Source organism: Microtus oregoni, unplaced genomic scaffold (genome assembly GCF_018167655.1).
Source record: "Microtus oregoni isolate MIOR12 unplaced genomic scaffold, Mior012 000001F_ref0000356, whole genome shotgun sequence".
Classification (NCBI taxonomy): Eukaryota; Metazoa; Chordata; class Mammalia; order Rodentia; family Cricetidae; genus Microtus; species Microtus oregoni.
Genome location: NW_024543060.1, coordinates 5,822,848 through 5,845,924, shown reverse-complemented (window position 1 = coordinate 5,845,924; position 23,077 = coordinate 5,822,848). Strand labels below are relative to the sequence as shown.

At 46.1% G+C, this 23,077-nt stretch overlaps 1 protein-coding gene across 4 annotated transcripts in view; it reads left to right on the top strand.

Annotated features, from left to right (window-relative positions):
- Ptk2b (protein tyrosine kinase 2 beta) overlaps positions 1–23,077 on the top strand; it is a 122,589-nt gene that overhangs the window by 68,921 nt on the left and 30,591 nt on the right. For all 4 annotated transcript variants that reach the window (XM_041663523.1, XM_041663513.1, XM_041663506.1 and 1 more), the window contains exons 3-5: positions 14,709–14,887; positions 15,386–15,473; positions 17,117–17,196. In XM_041663523.1, the coding sequence (XP_041519457.1) occupies positions 14,709–14,887; positions 15,386–15,473; positions 17,117–17,196 (347 nt within the window). The remainder of the gene's footprint in view (positions 1–14,708; positions 14,888–15,385; positions 15,474–17,116; positions 17,197–23,077) is intronic.

Below are 23,077 nucleotides of genomic sequence, written 5' to 3'. Positions count from 1 at the left end.
AGCCAGCCTCGGGTAGACAAGACTCCATTCCCTGAGATCAACACTGGAGGAAATGGGCTGGGGAGCGGGGCATCCTCCACCCAGTTTTGTCTCTTTGAGTGTAGTTGAGGGGCCTTCCTAGTTTCAAGTGGCAACAGTGAAAACGCCATTGGTAGCTGATTCTGGAAAGAGCTTGGTAAAGAATTTGGACTGGTCAGGTCGTAGATGGTAACTGAATGGAACCCTGACTGTGGATCAGAACACACAGAAAAGCATCCTGCATATTCTCTCTTCCATCCCACAAATATTGTTGGGCGCCTCCAGTGCATGACACCTGCGCATGGAACACTGGCACTCTCCAAACCCGGGTGAATTCCCTGTTCTTGTAGGGCTTCCTGACCAAGGCTATGATATTGACTCATGCCCGTGAACGAATCTTTAAAACACAATGCAAAAGTGGTCCGATAGATAGAAACAGAACCTGGGCAAGCGTGCAATGCAGAGGACATATCAAGGTACTGCCTCGATCCAGGTACCAAGGACCAATTTTTGCTCAGTGCCTATTTGAGTACATAGTCCCCAGGGTGTGTGGGGATAGGGTCCAGGCCCAGCATCCTTGCCTTGGATTCTCCTGAAGTTACTGGTCTCTTCCTCCCCTGATTTCTAGCCCTATGCTCTCCTCCCCCATTATGTGGTCTTGACTTCAGAGAATTTTTCTGTTTCACTCTCTGTCTCATCACCATCCTTCCAGTTCTCAAAATGCTGCCAGCCCTTTGCGACTTGCCAAGCACATCTTCCTCTGTAAAAACAGTGCTGCAGCTCCAACCCTCTCTCTTAGCTGTGTGTGATGCAGCAGAAGCAGCAGAGACTTGCTCCGCACAATGCAAGTTGGTGTTGTGGTTCCACAGCATCCTTACTGCAGCAGACTGCAAATTTAAAGATTTTCTTAAATTTTTATTTATATTTTACATACATTGTGTTTTCCCTGAGAAGGAGTCGGATCCGCTGGAACTAGAGTCACAACCGTGAGCTGCCATTTGGGTGCTGGGAATTGGACCCCGGTCCTGTGGGAGAATAGTCAGTGCTCTTACCTACTGGGCCATCTCCAGCCCCAGCGATTTCAAGTTTTTAATCTAGATTCTCATCTTCCTTCTGTATAAATGTGAATGCCTCACCACCTTCTCTCTGTGTGGAAACAAAGCTATGGCAAAGCAGGCGTGGCAGGGCTTATCTGTGATTCCAGCTCTCCAGAGGCGGAGGCAGAAGGATAGTGAGTTCCAGGCCAGCCTGGGCTACACAGTGAGACCCTGTCTTTAGAACAGAACAGGTCTGAAAATAATCACCGGCCTTGGTGCCTAAGTCTTCGCAGACAGTAGACAGCTGCTAAAAAGACCTTCAGTGCTTGGATGAGAAGTGTGTTCCACCCTTCCCCAAAGGGAATCCCCGCTTCCCTTTGCTTTGATAGTCACAGAAAATTGTGTTCATTGGAAGCTGACTCTCCATGGCAGGTGGAGGCCATGGAGGCTTATGCTATTATATTTCCCTTTAACGTACTAATTTGCTAGTCTGGGGAAGGGGTTAAGACAACACCTTGCAAACGAGTAGCAAGGATGTCAGCTGCTGGGAACCTTTTTTCTCTCTTCCCTCTCATACTCCTTGCCTTTCTTTCTTCTCTTAACCCATCTCCAACTCATTTGCAGGTGGCATGACCATAGGTCCTGGGTTGTATCTCAGTGTGTATGCACAGTTCAGGATTGATTAGCAGTGTCCTGCTAATGCCAATCCAACCATGAACTGGAGGATAAATTTTACGATCACTCAGGTCTAAGTGTCACATTCCTCTCTGATTAGCACACTGAAGGGCTAGCTGACGCCTGCTGATCCATTCTGTGCTCAGCTCTGCCCATCCTTTGATCTTCTTCTCATCTGGGAATGTCTTAAGGAAAGGGTAGGCTTGTGCCTGGGATACCATGTATCTCAAGAATCACCAGAGCCCATGTATTGATATAATGTATCTCAAGAGTTACCAGAGCCTGGCACCATCTTCATCCTAGATCTGTTTTTCAGCCCCTCCCAGGTAGAAATAAGTGGTCAAGATTTATTCCTACCAGGTGTAGCATCTGATTACTGTAATCTCAGCATTTGGAAAGCTGAGGAAGGAGAATTGTTGTGAATTTGATACCAGCCTGAGCTACTTAATAAGTTCTGGGCTAACCAGGGCTACAAAGCTAAACTCTGTCTTAAAGGAAAGCAGGGCTGGAGAGATGGTGCAGTAGTTAGAGCGCTTCTTCTTGCAGGTTCTATTCCCAGAACCCACATGGTGTCTCACAAGTCTGCAACAAAACTTGTAAGGGATCTGACTCCTTCTTCTGCCTCTGTGAGCACCAGCGACTCCTGTGGTGCACATCCATGTATTCAAGACAAGCACTCAGACCACACAAAATAAATACATCTTTAAAAAAAATTAAAAAGGAGAGAAGGAAAGAATTCATCTCAGTTTTGTCTTGAACCGAAGCTTTCTGGAACCTTCCCTACCCTGTCCAGATGTATCCTTTCCACCCACAGTGAGCTCTCCAGGTGGCAGGGGTTCTTTGGGTGCTGCTTGCCTGGCAGGTAAGGAGGGCAGGTGCTTCCCCAAAGCAGCCTGCTCTGCACCCACTTCTGCTCACTACCATCACCTGTGAACCCCCACAAGCCTTCCAGAATCCCCAGAAAGAGGAGAGTCAGGTATTGTGACACACAGTCCTGCTCTATACTTATGAAGACAGTTATCCCAGGGGCTTCACGTTCAGACCTGTTACCTAACTAAACACAGGGTGTTATGGGTGAATGTTTACACATCTTTTGATGCATATCTTTAAGATCTAATCCCTAATATGATTGATATGAAGACAAGAGCCTTTAGGAAATGCTAGCACTGAATGTTGGTGTGTGTCTCCAAAATACCTATCCTGAAACCTAATGCTTAATCTGACAACATGGAACGGAGAGGCCTCTGGGAAGGTGGTTAAATCATGAATGGCATTAGAAGTGCTTAAGAAGAAGTTGAGGGCTGAGTGACCTGGTTCAGCAGTGAAGGCTGCATATGATCTTACTGAAGATTGAAATTTAGTTCCTAGCGCCCATATCAGGTGACTCACAACTGCCTATACTCTAGTCCCAGCGTATCTGACAACCTCTTCTGGCCTCCACGGGCACTATACTTAGGTACACATCTCCTCTTCCCATATACACATAATTAAAAATAAAACTTTAAACACCATATTTTAAAAAGATATTGAAGAGACCACTCTGCTGTGTGAAGACTGAGCTCAGGCACCATCTTGACTGAGGTTCTTGTTGCCTAAGCGTTCCTCTCTTCCCTTCTTCAGAGGCTACAAGGGCAATGCCTTAAGGTTGGAGGCATGACAGGAAGAAGGAAGAAGCTATTCCTAAAAGAAGGCTTGGCCCACATCAGTCTAGTTCCTCACATAAGAGCAGCCCATGAAACATGCAGGAAAGAGCCAGTCAGGAAACCACAGAACGGTACCACACTGTGACATAAAAAGAGGCACATTCATACACACTTCCTCTTTCTCTGTGCCCCTTCTCATTTCCTGTGTGTGTTACCAGCCCCTCGCACATGCGGGCACTCACTGCAGTGAGGACAAAGAAGATGGGAGGCCTGATGGGTAGAGACCAGCTAGAGTTCATCTGTGTGCATAGACTCATGACGTCTGCAAATGAGGAGTCAGGTGTCTGTGCGGCTGTACTATTTTTGATCTGATGGTTTCATGGTTGAATGCCCTCCTTAGAGCTCTTATCACTTTGGAATGAATGCTTTTGGAGTGATAAGTTATGCAAACTTTAGTATTTTGCTCTGCAGTAACTCTGAAAATTAGCTGTTGTACAAACCAAGGACTCGGAACTTACATAGCTGCTGTCTTTGTTTCCTAACCCTGCCTTAACAGATTATTAGAAACCAACGATTAAAATGACAAAAATGGTTCTCTCGTAGCTCTAAAGGCTGGAAGTCCCAAGGCCAGGCGTCAGAGCCTCACGTCCTCTTCTCTTTCAGTGTCTGATGACTCTTGGTATGATAGCATCTCCCCCATCCTACCTCTCTTTGCATACTGCCCTCTCTTTCATAGCTTTTATAACATACACTTGATTAAGAGACACACAGCGAGTCCAGAACGACTGTTCACTGAGTTGCTTAACTTAATCATATCTATATAGACCCCTTTTTTTCAAATACGACCTAAGTTTGAGAACATGGGCATGTCTTCCTGGAATGCTCAATGCCCTATTAGCCATGTGTTTGGATCACTGGTATTCCATTCAGACATGTACAGCGAATGCACACAGATGTTCAGAGATTAATATAAGCATGTTTCCTATACATATGATCTTGATACTCAGCTTGTGATGCTGAGTTCAGAGGTACCCAAATTTTCAATGTGGTTTTATAGTCTTCCATAATGTTCTCCTGCTCACCTGCCTACTCTCCATCTTCACGGGGTGTCCAGATCTTGGGCAAATTCTCAAAGCTCATCATCATCTCTTGAATCTCTTCTTCTAGAAACTAGTTAGAATTCTACTGTGTCACTGTCACCATGACTAGGACATGACACTTGGATTTCAGTGGGGATGTGGCCATCAGTGTTAAACAGCCACACATAGCAAACAATCGTTTGCCCTTTTCTAGTTGGGTTCCTATTGCTATGATGAAACACGACGAGCAAAAGCAAGTTGAAAAGGAAAGGGTTTATTTGGCTAATACTTTCATTCACATCCTAGTCCATCACCAAAGGAAGTCAGGGCAGGAACTCACACAGGGCGGAAACCTGGAGGCAGGAGCAGATGAGGAGGCGGTGGTGGTGGGGGCTGCTTACTGGTTTGCTCCTCATAGCTTGCTCAGTCTGCTTTCTTCTAGAATCCAGGACCGCTAGCCAGGGATGGCCCCACCCTTCATGGTTTGGGCCCTCCCACATCAATCACTAATTTAACCATGCTCTACAGACTTGCCTACAGTCCAATTTTATGGAGGAGATTCTCTGAATTTAAGCTCCTTCCTTTCCGATGACTCTAGCTTGTGTCAAGTTGACATGGAACTAGCCAGCAAATCTCCAAATGTCAACTATTGACACTCACTGATACAGATCATCAAGTACTATATCAAAAGTGAATACTCTAGGGACATCCTCCATAGCAAATAGCTTTCTTCGCGCCTTAATTCTGACCCATCACCCAGGCCAACTTCACAATCAATTATAAAATCATAACTTTAAAAAATATCTTAGTAGGGAGAACATTTTTTTTGTAAAAAAAATATATTAACCTGCCTGGTACTTTCCTGTCTGTCTTTTCTTATTCTTTCTTCCTCCTGAAGCTCATCTCAGCGTTAAGAGATGTCCTTGTGACATATTAACAAATCAGAAGTTGAATAGACTGGGTGTATATTTAACAGAGTGTTTTTATTTTTGAAGACAACCCTTATGTTCTAAGTCAGTTAAAGAAAAGATAAGTCTCTTGTCACTGCCTCAGCCTTTTAACTCTTTTTCTTGGCGTTCTACCTTCCATCTTCATGTAGAACAAAAGAGAAAAGGAAAGACACTGCAGTATTGCGCTTGAGTCTTAGGCCCTAAAACTCTTCCAGGACTTTGCTCCGAGCAGAATGAAGTCATTTTCTTGCGCACTCTTTCTTGCAGAGGGCAGGTGTAGCCAGATCAACTCTGGGTGTGGCCTAATCATCGTGGGGCTGATTTTATTATCCATCATCTTCCTTCTGTCTGTGCTAGCATCCACACCTGCTCATGCTATCCTATCATTGCTTACTGTCCCTTATGGTAATTACTATTTACTGGGTGCCTAATGTATCCTAAGCATTGTCTGAGATCTTTATGTACCTGGAATCGACACATGTCAGAAATATTAGTCTGTCATCTTAAAAGAGCTGGAAATAGATTTAAATCTGCACTCTTGTCTCCAGAGGGCTGTCACTGGAAGGTTGTTTTTGAGACAGGATGCGTCTCTTGGAATCCTTAACCAATTGCCAGTTAGAACTCAAAGATGGTCTATGCCCATCTGATCCAAGGTCAGCCAGTTGTTTTAGTTCTAATTTGTCAGCATCTTTATTAGGTTTCGAGGAGTCTTCTCATGAAATACCACACTTAGGGTGGCTGTGGCGTGCAGAAAGATGTTGTCTCGTAGTTCTGAGGTCTCGAAAGCCAACATCAAGATGTTGGTAGGGCCATGCCCCCTCTGAAGTTGGTGAAGGAATCCTTCCTTGTCTTTTCTCCAGGCCTGGTGATCTGCCTTTGGTATTCTTGGGCTTTACAGATCCTTTACTCAAATCTTGTTTCTTCCAGGCCTGTCATTTGCATTCTTGTGTGCATGTCTCTCTTGGTGACTTAATATCCCCCTTTATAATAATGCTGGTCAGATGGGAGTGGGATTCCAACTGAACTCATTTTAATTTGACTAGTCCCCAAAGATTCTATTTCCCAACAAGGTTGGAAAAGGAAGCAGAGGTTGTGCCTCCAGCATGTCTTTCTGGAAAAACAAAATTCAATTCATAACAATATGCTGCTGGGTATACATTTGAAGTTCTTTGGAGTCCGTAGAGGAACCAAAGGCCCTGTCAATCCAGCAGAGTAAGGAATGACTTCACAAAGACCCTCATCATGCTTCCTAGGAATCCAGGGGAGGAACCTAAAATTCTCTCAGCTCTGGGGAATCAGCAGCGTGCAGGATAGAGGTCTGCATGGAATGACATGGACAAGGACTCTCCTCAAGCATGGCAGGGAGGAAAGAACATGAAACTGAACCAGTGGAACAGATGGGACCAGGCTGTTTTGGTGGAGGATAGTGGGGACCAGGCTATCTTGGTGGAGGATGGTGGATATCAAGCTATCTTGGTGTAGGATGGTGAAGACTACCCTATCTTGGTGGAGGATGGTGAAGACCAAGCTATCTTGATGGAGGATGATGAGGATCAACTTATCTTGGTGTAGGAGGGTGGGGGCCAAGCTATCTTGGTGGTGGGTGGTGGGAAAGTCCCAGCTATCACATTGGGTTTTGTTGTTGTTATTTAAAATAACCTGGCCAAAAATATGAAAAAGCTTAAAGAAACTTTAGGAAAATTTGGATATTTATTAAACTAATTAAGCCTGAGGACATAACGAAAACAGAGAGGTCGCTGAGATGGTTCTGGGATGGATGGTACTGGGAAGAAGAGGGAGGGGGGAGGTCTGATACTTGGATGATCTTTGTGGGATTGTTTAGTAGTGGGAGGATTGCATCATTCTGCAATCTCAAACTTGAGGGAATGGGGAGATGAGTCAGTAGGCCAAATGCTTGCCACACAGTCATGATGACTGGAGTTCAGATTCCTAGCACCTACATAAAAACTGGTAGTTATGATAGCCCACCTCTGATTCCTGAGTTCTAGAGGCAGAAACACAGCATTCCAGAGCAAGCTGGCTAGATAGACTAGCAAAGTCTGAGAGTTCAGAGTTCAAGCAAGAGACCTTGCCTCAACATGTGAGGTGGAGAGGGGTTGTGGAAAACACATGGCATCAACCTCTAATTCCATATATACATACACCCATGTGGGCACGCATACATACATGCATGCCACACACGAACCCACGAACACTAGAAAGCAGATATATACAAACTGTGCTGGTGATGATGTCACTGATGATGTCATCTTATGGGACCTCTCTCCTGAATGTGATCTATCACCAACGGAGAAGTCCCCATATGATGCCTGACTGTAAACCCTCTGGGGTTTGGGGACAAACTATCCAGACACATTCCTGCTTTGTTTCTGACCTGCAAGTGGCAAAGTCAGAGAACAGAGAAGGAGGGGATGGCCATCTGGAGTCTTCACACTACTTAATAATTTGAATAAAGCAACATGCTTCAAGAAGGAAGGAAAACTCTAGGAATACAGATGTTTGCAAGAAAGTACCAGAAGTCTCTTAGAATCTAGGCTGCAACCAACGGCAGCTAGAAAGCCTGCCCTTCAGCACCTGGAAGTCCTGGTATGGAAAGAAGGCAAGGTCTTCCTGGAGCAAAAGGAACCCTGGACTTCTTTCTCTAAAGAGCCAGCACTTGTTCAAAACTCAGGTTCCATATGGCAACTGAGTGAGTAGGGAAACATCATGTACTGTCATTTTTAAGGGATGCTTTATTGAGAGAAAAGGAAATATTGACTCACTAAAGGCAGCTGATGAGCTAGGGGCTTGGGACCAACACTGCTGCTCCTGCTGTTTGCGTGTGTGAGAGAGCACAGGGGAGGTAGGGCTGGTGGTGGTGCAGGGCACATGAGCTCCCTAGCCGGAAGCCTTTTCATCCTCCGGCCTGTGTGCATATGCTTCTGCACGGCTGAGGGTTGTGTGCTCCCTGGAACTATTGCACCATAGCTCTTCATAGTGTACACGTGGCAGATAGTGGCTGGGGCTTGAATGCAGAACTGTGTGCAGCTTGATAGGCAAGGGTAGAGGAACACAAGGGGACAGTGTGGCCCGGGGAGTTTGTCATCCCTGTTGGACGATCTGTCCTGTCAAAACTAGATTCACAGCCTAGTTTTTGTTTGTTTGGTGTGTATGCATACGTATATGTATGTATATTTGTGTATATATACATATATATGTATGTATTGCATATATATGTGTATATATATATATATTCTTACTTTTTGTGATAATTGCATCAATTCCCTGCTCCCTTTCCTCCTCCTAAACCCTCCCATGGACCCCACCTTGCTGTCTTTCAAATTCATGACCTCTTTTTCTTTAATTGTTGTTGGTGATGGTGTGTGTGTATTCCTAAATATATAAATACATACTTACTAAGTGCATATAGTGTTACTTGTATGTATGTTTTCAGAACTGACTCTTCTGTTTTGGATAACCAGTTGGTGCACCCTTCCCTGGGGAAGACGGTTCCTGCTGCTCCTAGCATTCCTTAGTGGCCTGTAGTTTCTTGTCTAGAATTGAGGCTATGTGAGATTCCCTTTTATTTTATCATGTCTGTTGGTATCATCTTTGCTCAGGTCGTGTTTATGCAGCCATGTCCATGAGACTCCATGAGTGTAACCTCTGACATTCCCAGGAGACACAGTCTCAGCAAATCCCTGTTCCTCTGGCTCTCACAATCTGTTGGGCCCTTCTTCCACAAGGGTCCCTGAGCTCTGGATACAGGATTTGTGTTGGAAGTGTATCAGTTGGGACTGGGCACCACAACACTTCATTTTGATTGGTTGTAGTTTCTGTAATGATCTCCATTTGTTTCAAAGAGGATTTCCTTGATGATGGGTGATAGCTACACTTGCCTGTGGGTATAGGGTTACATATTTAGGGTGTAGTTAGGGCTTTTACTGGTCAGTAAAGTGTTGATTACAGAGTCTCCTCCAAGATCCATGACTTTACTAGCCTCAGGTGGCTGACTAGGTTTCTAGTATCAGCTGTGATTTTTCTCTTATTGTGCTGACCTTAAGTCGAATTAGAGAGCTGTTGGTTTCCACCATGGTTTTTGTGCACCCTCAAGGTTAGAGAGTCATGCTGGTTGTTGCTGTGGATCTCAGGCATCAGCTGAATAAGATTATTGGTTGTTTTCCTACTTTGAAAGTTTGTGCTCTGCCTTCTGGTACCATAAAAGCTAGTTTTCAGAAAGAAGGCTTTCAGTTCGGATCCAGCTCGGGTCCTATGGGCCCTGTTTCCGAAGAGCATGGTCACACCCTAGTTTGTGTGATACCCTATCGATGCTTTTTCTATGCAGTTATGAGCATCAAATTAATTTCCCCAGGCCATGTCTGAAGGATGGACATGATTTTCAATGAAGTCCTCACACAATGTGTTTCCACAGTTACACAGCTAACAGACTTCACAGGTTAAGGGCCCCGCTTCACCAGAAACCCCTTACCTCAGCTCTTGAGCCACCCACACTTTTACTACAAATTGGTGTGTTCCTACTTCCTCTTCAAGTTCAATAATTTATTAGAACAAGTCAAAGAACTGGGAAAAGGGCCATGCTTAAAACTGTAGCTTTATCCTAATGGGTACAAATTAACCCCAGCCAATGAAGAAGCACACAGAACTTCTGAGAGAACCCCAAAACAGGAAGCCTCTGTGAACTCAGGATCCACCAACCGCTAGGCATACCAGTGTGGATGACCAGCCCTCCCAGGTGAGCGTCCTGGATCAGAAACATATTAGGGCTTCTGACAGAAGCCATAGTTGATGACGGGTGGGCTCTTTGGCCACATTGTTTCATTGTTTAGCTTGGCCTTTTTTTTCCCTCTCTCCCTCAAGCTCAGGCTAACTCTCAGAATCAAAGGCACAATTTCCAAGAACATGGTTGGTCTTCACAGTCTGAAAATCCAGTACATGGTTGGCCAGTGCCCCGACCCCACCCCACCTACCCACCTCTGAAACTATGTTAGAACCCAGCATGGATAACAAAGTCAATCCTATCACCTGGAACCAAAGACCAGCCAAATCCTCTATAATCCAACCCCAGTAATCAGGCTGGTCACGTGGGTGGAAGGTGGGAATGCTATTCAATGAGGTTGTCGTCCCCAGCAACATCCACATCCACCCTCAGGAAGGAATGTCTCAGTCTTGCCTCATGTGGGCACTTCAGGATGATCGTGTGTAGTTGTTAGGAATGCCCAACATCCTCCAGCCTTTTTTTTTTCTGGTCCTAAGTGATGTTTCAGACTTACCGTGTGCTGCGTGTTTTCCTCCCAGCCCCGGAACCACCTGTTTCTACAAGCGCCCTGGGCCCTTTCCCTGAAGAATGGGGCTTAGGAACTAAACCTTAGGTTTGGTTTGAAACATAACATGGCATTCATTGCTTATTAAGCCCTTTTAGGAAAGACAATTCAAACCACAACATGCCCCCCCTTCCTCTAACCCACACAGGCCACCATTTCCAAACAATCCCTGATTGTGTGGTCCTCCCTAGCTTTCCCATCCCCACAGTTTGAATACTTTCCCTAAAGTAAGAAGTTCCCATTACTTTCGATACATGTCTCCCTTTGCTCAGCTCCCCTGGAAGTGACCCATTCCACCATCACTGAGTTATCTCTGTCCCTGGACTGCCTGTTAGAGCCAGCTCCCCAGTCTTCTGGTCTAACCATTGGCTCTACCACCACTTATAAGAGAAAGAAAGGGGTAAATGGAGGGAGGGGGTTAAAAAGACAGAAGGATAAAACAAAAATTTTGTTTTTATAATCTAGTTTAAACCAGACCCTGTAAGAAATTTCTGCGTTAAAATAATGCTTTAAAAAAAAAGTGTTAACCTTGAACCAAACACTGTCCAAAGTGTTTTAGCTCTTTGTAATAAAACCACTTCATTCTGGCCCTGGTACTTCCTCCTTGATCTAGATGCAAACATCTGAATTTGGAGACGTGTGTAGACAAAATTCCCAGGGAAGTAATGTAAAAATGAAGAAAAAGAGGCAGAGAGAACCGATTGTTCAACCTGTCTTCATTATTCACTCTCAGTCCCTAAGCCTCCTCTCCACCCCCAGCAGTTTCTTTTTTTTTTTTTTTTTCAAGACAGGGTTTCTCTGTAGCTTTGGTGCCTCTCCTGGAACTAGCTCTTGTAGACCAGGCTGGCCTCGAACTCACAGAGATCGCCTGCCTCTGCCTCCCGACTGCTGGAATTAAAGGCGTGCGCCACTACCGCTCGGCTCCCAGCAGTTTCTTATACAGCCCAAGACCCTCTGCCCAGTAATTCTACTCTTGTGGAATCATTGAAAGCAAATACCAGTCTATCATTTATACACAGAAACACTTTACATTAACTTGCAAATTTTCACAACAGTAAAAAAAAATACAGAAATTCCTTAGGTTTCTAGAAATAGAGGACTAAATGAACATGTTATTGATATAAAATAAACTGTTTGTTGATACATTAGAGCATCACTCATCTCCAAAAAGGAACAATGAAGCTGGGGACATAGGTCACTGATAGAGCTCTTGCCTGCCATATACAAGGCCCCAGGAAACAAAACAAGAGAGAAAGAAACGTTGGCAGAGTGTGATCATACATACATACATACATACATACATACATACATACATATATACATATCTGTAATCCTAGCACCTAGGGGACTGAGGCAGGCAGATTTCTAGGTCAATATCATTCTGGGCTATATAATACCTTGTCTCAAAAAATAAATAAGTGGAAATTAAAAGAAACTACATACCGATATATCAACAATGTGGATGAATCTTAGACATTATGCTAAGTGAAAGAAGTTAGACAGAAAAAATAACAAACATTCAATTATTCCATTTATATGAAATTGTAGGGTAGGCAAAACTCACTGAAACTAGGAGAGAAGATGGTGGCTGTTGTGGGAGTGGGAGTTAGCTGTAAGGGCTGACCCAGACAGAGAGCTGTCTAAAGATATGGAGACGTGGATCTTAATTGGTGTGTGGGTCATGTGAGTGTATTTATATGTCAGTATTGTATGGCTAAAATTTATAGGTTTATTTTAAGATTATATATATATGTTTATATATAATATATTATATATGTATATGCATATATATAGAACTTTGTGTGTGTTTATGTGTGTATATGTATATATACATACATACATATACATACATACACACACACACACACACACACACACACACATACACATTACCTTAAAGAAGAACTGTGGAGAAAGAACTATCGTGGATCATGCTTGGGAGTGAGTCACCACATCTGGTCATTGCTGAAACTGGGCTCGTGCTCAGGAGGGCTCATATACTCCTGCACTTACTTTGCACGTCTTAGAGACTTTTCAGTTCCATGTTTCTTAGGGTTTCTAGCTATTACAAAATGAGGTGCTAGCTTAATAGATTTCAATTTGGTAATGGCGGGGGGCTTCTGGATTCCAGTGCCAGAGAAGGGAACTTCAGGTGGAACTCAGTGGCGATATGAGGCTTTCTGGGTAAAGCATCAAGGTGACCACGTGGGTGGAGATGAGCGGGAGGCCAAGAAGAGAAGCCGGTGGAGATAATGACAGCCGCCTGCTTCACAGCTTTGTCCTGTTGTGCTCATCCATGCCCCGCTCTCTGGAGCCACTGGAGATGTGTCACTCCCCGCCAGCTTTAGCTCTGATTTCAGAGCTGATGTTCAGTTGCTGGCCCGAGCTCTGCTCCCCTGCACCCCAACCCCGTGCATCTCAGAGACCATTGTAAAGGAGTTTCTCTGATAGACATTATCTTAGTAGGAAAGGAGTTTTGTGGTTGAGGGTCTTCTAGTTCACAGTCCATGGAGTTCAAGAGAATTGGGAGGAGGCAGATGGACTGAGACTCCAGGGTGTCCAAGTCGTTGCATAAATTGGACATTCTTTTAAACTAACATTACTTAAATATTAGTCTTGACATTTTCAGAGAAAAAGAAACACACTTTCTTCTAATTCCAATAAAGGAATTAATTGTACTTTGCTTACTAAATTGGGCAACTTCTTGGGAGGCATGTTTAAAAAAACATACAGTCTAAACAAAGGAGTGTCCCTCCTCTCTCTGGACAGACTGCAGCCTCCAGGCTTGGGTAGGCTGGTGTAGGCTGGTGTCGGCTGGTGGCTGGTGTCAGCTGGTATAGGCTGGAGTAGGTTGGTATAGGCTGGGGTAGGCTGGTGTAGGCTTATGTAGGATGGGATGGATGGGTAGGCTATGTAGGCTGAGATAATCTAGGGTGGTTTGTGGTACGCTGGGGTAGGCTAGGGCAGTTTGTAATAGACTGGGGTAGGCTAGGGTAGGCTGGGGTAGACTAGGGTATGCTGGGTAATCATTCATTTCAGACTCAAGGCTCACATGGGTCAGTGCCTGTGAGGTTTTAAGTCTGTGCCCAGGGAACTCTGCCCTGCCAGGAATGGGTTCATCTCATTCACTGGATGTGGACCCATGTGAGAGATGTGGGCACCAACCACTAAGTGGGCTAGTCAGGGCCTTACTGATGGGCTTCCAGGCAGCCCTGCCATGGACCTTCATGCTCTCTGTCTGGGCCAGAAAGTGGTGGCACCGAATTGTGGGGTATGGAACTGTGGGTAAAAGAACAAAAAGAGCCCTTCCCAAAAGAAAACATAACAAGAAGGCTAGTGCCTTTCTGTCAGCTCTCCTGAGATCGTGCTTATGTGTGGGCAATGTGCCACTCAGCTCCTTAAAGTCGTTCTCATTCTTCTCTCTCCTCCAGCTCTGCCATGCCCCGAGTCAGCTTGGCAAAGCAGAACACTTGAGTTCAAAGGTTCAGGGCTCCCAACACCAGCTTAGCTCCAGCATCGGGTTTCTTTACCAGCTACAATGCAGTGGTGGCACGCGCTTCCTTGTGTCACGTGGACTCAGTGAAGTCATGTGTGGGACAGACCTCGCCGAGCCTGGCCCTGTACTGCGTCCTGCTGGCTAGACTGGAAACCGTCCAGCAGGGGCTGGTCACGGGGCACATGCTCAGCTGGCGCTAATTGTTTTGATCTGTGCTCTCAGCCTCTGCATCTTGTCCTCACTTCTGCCATCTCCTCCCACTTCTTTCTATGTCTGTCTCACGTTGCCAAATTGTTCATTCATCGGCTAGAACACAGTGAGTACCAAGGCTTGTGCTAGCTGCTAGAGAACTCGAAATGAAAAATACCCATGACAGATTGCCACACAGGGTTAGAGGCTGTGCATGGGGAGCCTGTGAGAGCCCAGCGGGAGGTACCCAGACTCTTAGCCCTCTTGTCTCCTCCCTAGGAGATCATCACCTCCATCCTGTTGAGTGGGCGAATAGGGCCCAACATCCAGCTGGCTGAGTGCTATGGGCTGAGGCTGAAGCACATGAAATCAGATGAGATCCACTGGCTGCACCCACAGATGACGGTGGGCGAGGTGCAGGACAAGTATGAATGTCTACACGTGGAAGCTGAGTGGAGGTAGGAATGGCACCCTCCCTTCGAGCATTCCCAAAGCTCAGAATCTCCTAGGAAACTGGAGTGGCTTCCTAGTCTTCGTCGTCCCACAGTGTCCTGATGCAAGTGTTTTCAAACTCTAACCCAGATTCTTAGCGAATCCCCATCCCAGGACAGTACCGAGGCACAGTCCCAGACCAGATGCTGTTGGTGCTATGGTGAAGAGGAACAGAGGGAGGGAAGGGAGAAGAGCCCAGGTCAAGGGCTGGCCTTTGAACTAAGGAAGCTAGTATCCATTGGGGAGAAGAGAGCATTCAGTGCTAGCTAGCTACAAGCCCCAGAGCCTGCTGGCCACCTCTCTGGCATGGTTCTCTCCCCAGTCAAAAACAGGAAAAGAAGAAACTGCTCCAGATCCATGGGCAGAGGCCTCGTGGATGCCCTTGCATGCTGAGGGGTAGAGTAGTTTGGGCCCCTCTTGGGAGTCCGGCTCTCCCGTGTCTACCAGAGTCTGTGTTGTTACAGGTATGACCTTCAGATCCGCTACTTGCCAGAGGACTTCATGGAGAGCCTGAAAGAAGACAGGACCACACTGCTGTACTTTTACCAACAGGTGAAAAGCACCCCGGTGTCCCAGAACACTTTAAATGTTGAGTTGCATCCATTCTCTGCAAGGGAGGTAGCAAGATAAAACCCCGCCCCCCAGGCTCTTTCTTATGCCCCCAGCTCCTCTTGAGCTTCTGTGTGACCATGTACCTGGCTAGTGAAGCAGGAAAAAGCAGGTTGGTGCATGAGCAGTGAGGTGTGCCTTCCAACCCACTTTTGCCAGCATCCACCCTGGTATTCCCAGGGGCTTCATTTGCGTGAGTTTGTTTTCTCCTCTTTAGGTCTAGAATAATAATAAAGACATCTGCTTTAGAGAGCTGTCGTGAGGACCAAGTGATGTCCACGGCAGGGTGCTGGTGAATTGGCCTGAGGAAGAACCAATCACGCCTTGTAGTTCTTACCAATTCTCATGGTGTAAATGCTCCTGTCATGGCCTCTTTCGAGCTACCACGTGGCACCCGGCAGCTCACAGAAATTTCTCAAGTGTGCTAGCTGACTCTCCTGAGCTGTCTGAGCCTCTTTCTCATGCCGTGGGACTCCACGAGGGCCCAACATAGCACCTGCACAGAGGATGCTCCGAGCAGCAGGGATGGGGCAGGCACCACCAGCTTCTTTCTGCTCTTAGCCTGCACCTCCCTTCTTGTTGGCCAGACCTCAAGCCAGGCTTTTCTTGAGCTCTGAGTGACATCTATAACCACTTAACAACATGGGCTTAGATAAGTTACCAATTCCTCCCCCAAATCTTCCTTCCTCCCTCTCACCCTTCCTCCCTACCTCTCTCCCTCCCTTCCTTCCTTCACTTATCTCTCTGGCTTACTATGCACCTTTCTTCTCTTTTATTTATTTTTTTCTTACAATACTAAAGGCTTTAGGACACCACACCTGCTGGGCAACTGTTCTTTTACTAAGCTGAATCCTCAGCCATTCCCTACCACCACCACATCATCTCCTTTTTATTTTATTTGGTTTTTGAGACAGGGTCTGTCTAAGTAACCTGACTGTCCTGGAGCTCCCTGAGTAGACCAAGCTGGCCTGGAACTCATAGAGAGTCATCTGCCTCTGTCTCCCAAGTACTGGGATTAAAGACACGTGCCACCGTGCTGGTTCTCATTAAATTGATCGAGCTGGCCTTGACAAACTCCCGTAGCCCACAGAGACCTTGAACTTGCATTCCTCCTGCTTCAGCATCCAGAGTAGTTGAGATTACAGGCCTGAACCACTAGGCCTGGCTTCAGTTTTATTATCTCCAAAACGGCAGTGGGAGATGAGGATGGAGACACTAGTCCATGGTAGCAAACTGTCTTAGTTGCTTTTCCATTGCTGTAAGGAAGCACCATGACCAAGGCAATTTATAGAAGAGTTTATCAGCTTTACAGTTTCAGAAGGTGAGGCCAAGACCATTATGGTGTGGAGCATGGCATCAGGCAGGCAGACATGGTACTGGGGCAGTAGCTGCTACTTGAAGTCTTATCTGCAGGAAAGAGGCAGAGAGGGGGATGGTCTGGGCTTTTGAAACATCAAAACCTGCCTTCAGTGATACCTCCTCTCACTAGACTGCACCTCCTAACCCATCCCCCCCCCCCCCCGGGCTTATGCTCTGGGAAGGAACACTGAAGGCCTGAGTCTGACCCGTGGCCTTTCTCCCATCAGCTCCGGAACGACTACATGCAACGCTATGCCAGCAAAGTCAGCGAAGGCATGGCTCTGCAGCTGGGCTGCCTGGAGCTCAGGTAGGTAACTGCGAGCCCTCTTCAGGGAGAGCACAGTGCCGGCTTTGGACTCCTTGCCCTGTCCCTCCTCTAGGAAGTGAAAGTGGGGATATGAGAAACAGGAAGAGGAGACGAGGCTAACATTCTGAAGGCCTCACCATCTGGTCTCCATGATAGACATGGGAGAAGGGCAACTTCTGCTTGGTCTGGTCTCCTCCCCCGTCTTGGCCTGGCCCTGACCTTGCCTGTCTCTGAGCTGCCTGTCTCTCCCCTGCCCATCACTGCGGCTATCACTCAGTGATTTCGACGTGCTTCTGAGACGGTAGCCTGGGTCTAGAACACCTCCCAAAGGTGGGGATCCCAATTTGGGCTGCCTATTGTTGCATCTCAAACTCCAAGAGATAGGTTCTTAATCTGAACATATGCTAACATGCTGTCCACCCATGACTTCCAGTTCACAGTGTATGGAGGTGGCATGTGTACATAGTTAATTATAATCAAAGGCAGAACGAATATGCCCCAGACAGTCTTCTACCAGGAGACATTGACGAGGAAGAAGAAAGTGAACTGTTCCTAGAAGGAAGTGAAAGATAATGGGTGGGGTTAGGGTGGGGGGACTGGGGCATTTCCAGACCCAAAAAGCTTTGGGTGGAGAACCACAAGGTATGAGATAGTGGAAGCAATGACTATTATGATGGCAGGCTGATGACGCCATTAGAATGACATCATTAGCGTGAGACAGAGGGACAGTCTAAGAAGCCAGACTTAACTCTTAGCTGTTGGGTCCCATTGCTATTTGAGGCAGAAGAGGATCCCATGGCTAAGCCTGCGCTTTTAGCCTGTTCTTGACCAAGGCCACAACGCCTTCAGTTTTACCCCCCATCTGTCACTCCATCTCCCTCCCCTGCTCTGCACCCCCATCTGTGTAATAGTGGCTTCAGCATCTGATGGCATGCACACTGTGGTTACCTGGGAGGTAGATACACTAGGGGCCCACCCTTGGCCTCGTGGTTTACAAGACCTGTGTGGGACCTTTGGAGGTGGTTTAGATGTAGCCTCGTTGGAATTGCCAGAAGACTTCCAGGACTGTTGCCTGGGAAACCCTGACCAAGTGTTACTTCCAGTTGTCCCAATTCTGGGGGAATTCTGCCCCTACCCATGACTTCTAAGTTAACTGAAGATAGAACTCAGCTTTCACTTCTGTGGGACTGGGGCCTTGGAGAGAGGGTGATGGGCTCCTAGGAGAGACTGTGCAAACAGAAGGTGAAGGTTCCTCATTGATTTGAGTAGCTAAGATCATTGGCCTCTTAGGGACTTCTCATAGCCTTACAATTAGTGGCAGGTGGTACCAACAAGCAAGGACCCATCAGCATCACCATAAGGGTCTGTCATCTTAGGTGCTCAGAGCTGGCCCACCAGAGCTGTCATGAAGTTTATTACATGTACCCCTGTCTATTTTCCGGGTCAGCTGAAGTCCTTGAGCCTGCACCACACACTACAGGATTCCTCTTGGAAATGAGACAATTTGGAAAAGCAGTTCTATTGAACTTTGTCTTCATGGGGCCCATGCTAGACTGTGGTTCACTTTGAGATTCCAGTAAGCCCCCGTTCAGATCTACTGGCAAATTATTTCATATGCTCACTCTCAACAACCATCTCCAAACTGGTTTTGGTTAGAGCCCAAATGCCAAGCACGGCACTCAAGGGCTAGACAACCAGAGAGGTATCTGAGTTGGCCTCTGAAGACAGGCTCATTGAGAGTGCACGGCGTTCTGGAGTCTGTTCCCTCGTCACCTTAGGGTTATCCCCAAACCTTTGTTTCATGACCCAATCCCCTGCCATGTGTGCCCTAAGCCTCATAGAGAGTCAGGCTCTGTCTGACTCAGGGCTAGGGATGTGATGTTCCAGAGTGGGTGTGGAAAGCATCTATGTAAGCCTTGTAGACTTCAGGCCCAGTGATTGTCAAATGGAAAGGTAGAATACAGGGTTTCCATGGTGATGTGGCAAGTGGGTCTTTACAGTCAGATTACTACCATTCCTCACTAAGAGAAGGGCACAGTTTTGAAAATCAGACAACAAGGGAGAACCTTATAGAAGTATGGTTCTTTGTTGAAAATCATGACTAGCAGTGCCTCATTCTACTAAGATCAAGGGTTGCATAAGCTGCCTACAGATAAATGACATCACCAGGAAGAAAAGAACATATCCTTTCCTGGCTTTAAGATGTATGATGTAAGCATAGGGCAGGAGACTGGTGACACCAGACCTCAGGGGACTGGGTTCCTGTTGAGAAGAATTGTGTTGATTGGAAAGAACAAAGACTCTGAAGTGAGGTACCCAGACAGGACTCTTGAGTTTTCATTTTGTACTGCTCTTGACAAGTTACTTAATCCCTCTGTGCCTCGAGTTCTTCATCTTTAAAGCAAGAATGATGTCAGCAATAGCACCTTGGAGGGCTGTTGGGAAGCCCGAGGTAGTTAATAGATTCAGAACCCTTAGAACAAAGACAGAGACCTACGGTCTAGAATTAGTTGTTTATTTGTTGACTCTATATGGGGTCTGGGATCTGGAAAGTCCTGGAGAGAGGGACAGGGACCAGGAGGAGGTCACAGGCCCTGACATGGACCTGAAGGGTGAGCAGAATGGGAGAAAACTATGAGGGGGGCAAGCAGCCTACCTCCATCTCTGTGCCAAGTGGGCAGGCTAGAGCCTTCTCTTGTTACTCTTAATTAATTGCCTTGTGGTCCAGGATCTCATGTACACCAGGCCAGCACTCTAGCATGGGAACGGACCCCTCAGCCTCAGTTCACTCATCTTTGTTATTATTTAGAGGAGTTCAGGTCCATAGCAAAAGTGAGCAGAAGGCACAGGGCTTTCTCATGGATCCTGAGCCCCGAACATACACAACTTTCCCTATCACAAGTATTCCTCTAGAGCGGCACGATTCCTATGGTCGACAACCATCACAGATGCCCTAGGGTCACCCAAAGCCCACAGCTCACATCACGCTTCACCTTGGTGTCGCACATCCTGTGAGTGTGGACAGGGCATGTGCCCACTACTGAAATGGCATGCAGGAGTTTCACTACTCTGAACCTCGTGTTTGCCTCTCCCTCCCTGGCCATCACTCATCTTGTTATTGCCATCATGGCGTTGCCTTTCTCAGATGCCACATGACTGAAATGAGAGCTAATTGACATTTATTTATTTATTATAGATGCCAAATACCTCACATTGTGTAAATATCCTACTACAAATTAAAATATGAAGTTCATGGGCCGTCTGCTAGAATTAGTCAGAAATACCAAATAACTTATCTTCTTTGACCCGAGGCTACCAGGAATACTTATACTTGTCCTGGGTACCTCCCACACCCAGCATAACAACAGAATTTTCTGAACCAAAGAATCATAGTGTGTGTGTCACCCAGGAGTTTTTAGGTAGTGACTGACGAGTTAAGATTAGGATTAGAGAAAGAATACTCACCTTGCTTTGATTCAGAAAGAATCTGACCTTGTGGTTAACCTATAAATGTTGATAGCAAGTTAACATTTTATTAGTGCCAAGTGGATTTTGCACGTCTTTGTTTTCTTTAGTCCTGGGGACTGAGGGTGGATCTGTCATAAATCTGCACATAGACTACTGCCATCTAGTGTTTGCTTCTCAGAATTGCAGGCTCAGCCTGGGGAGAATCAGCCAGCACTAGAAGCACTCCAAGCAGGTGCTGCTTCATTCAGTGATGGGTGTTCCTTGACAGCCACCCAAACAGAAGGATCTCAGCAGAGAGTCCCTGGGGAAAGCAGGGTCTCTGCCCTCCAGGACCTCTGAATGATATATGATGGCTCCAAGCATTGGACTGAAGCACAGTCGAGTTAGATGCTTCTGTCTGTGGTGATTCTAAGACCAGTTTACAGGGCTGTCAGGATGGAAGGAGTGAGCCGTGAAAACTCAAGGCAGGAGACTGGGGTTATCTGAGCCTCCTTTTCCTAATTCAGTACTGTCCTATTCGCCACGTTCTGAAACGTTCTAAAACATTTTCTAGTTTGGGGTTTCTTAATGTTTTCACTTTTCATTTTTGACACAGGGCCTTATGTAGCTCAGGTCACCTTCAGACTCACTAAGTATCTGAGGACAACCTTGAATTCCTTATCCTCATCCCTCTACTTCCAGAGTGCTGGGATAACAGGGGTATAGTGCACCACCACACCCAGTTCAAAACTCCTTGAGAATACTGTTTAAGTATTTTGTGTACACATCTCTTTCATCACAAATCTCAAATCCCATTCATTCATCCCTCAAGGGCTGTTCCTCCAGGTGACCTTAAGGGACCACCCATACTTGTTCTGGGAGGACAGTCTCTTCAGAGGGTTCATCCCTCTGACTGGCATACTCTTTCATTCCCCTCTTCAGCCTGAGAAAGGCTCCATTTCTAAGTTTTGTTTTTGATTGACACAAGGATTGTATGCATTCATCAACATATATAATTTCTTTATGGTCAGAATGCCTCAAATCCTCTCCTGTTGCATTTGGAATATTAAATCGTTATTAGCTTCACTCACCCCACTGTGCAGCAGAACACAGAGCGTATCTCTCTTCTCACACTTTAACATTACAAGGTAGTCGCACTGTGCAGCAGAACACAGAGCGTATCTCTCTTCTCACACTTTAACATTACAAGGTAGTCGGGGATGGGGAGGTAAATGCTTCCATATTTGGGTTCTTTAAACTGCGTGAGTTGGTGCTACCTGCCTATCTGCAGAGGGAATCTTAAAGCAGGTCTAGGAAGCATCTGTTTAAGGAAATGGTCACTCTGACTCCATGATGAGTCAGCCCAAGAGTCTCTCCATCTTGAAGCCTTTTCTAGCCACTTCCCTTGGCTCATGCATTGTCCCACAGGTTAAACTGTGGCATCTGTCAAACCCTTCACTTGAGGTCGGCTCTGTGTTCACTGGCAAGGAAAAGCTTCAATGACTTGGTGTCTTAGTTTTTGTTTTTTTTTTTTTGTTTTTTTTTTTTGTATGCTTTGCAATCTCAAATCCCATCCCTAGTGACACACCTCATCCAACAAAGCCACAGCTCCTAATGCTTCCCAAACAGTTCCACCAACTGGAGACCATTCAAACATATGAGCCCATGGGGACCATTCTCATTCAAAACCCCACACTCCTCTTCCTGGCCCCCTTAGGCTTGTGGTCACACCACAGTGCAAAATGTGTTTAATCTAACTTCAAAAATCCTCATAATCTATCACAGTCTCAACACAGTTTTAAAAGTCCAGATTCTTTGGAGACCCAAGGCACTCTCTTAACTGTAACCACATATAACATACAAAAGCAATTATATACTTCTGACATATAATGGAGCTGAATATACATTACCATTCCAAAAGGAAGGGAAGAGGGCACAGTGAGAAAATACTGGATCAAAGCAAGACTGAAAACTAGAAGGGAAAATTCCAAATCCTGTTGCTCTGTGTCTAATGTCAGAGGGCTTAGATGCCTTTACCCCTCTGGATTTGCTGACTACAACATGCTCTCTTGGGTTGTTTCCACTCCCTGTATGTCGCTCTTTCCCTAAGAGAGTCTCATGGCTCTCAAATCTCCTACATGTTGTGATCTCCAGAGCAATCCAGGCTTCACTTTCATAGCCTCATGCAGTGGCCTCCATGCAGGAACTCCCATGAGACACACCTGACCTCAGTGGCTTTCCTTAACCATGGAGCAAGATTCCATGGCCGCTTTACACATGTATCCTCCATGACTCTGGATCCAGGATCATGTGACATCACTGCCAAGTTCGACTTCCCATGTGGATAGAGCCTGGCGCCTTGAATCACATTTGCAAAAGATTTTCTTTGTTGTTGCTTTTTAGTAGCAGAAAAGTCCTCTGACCTTTTCTTTTT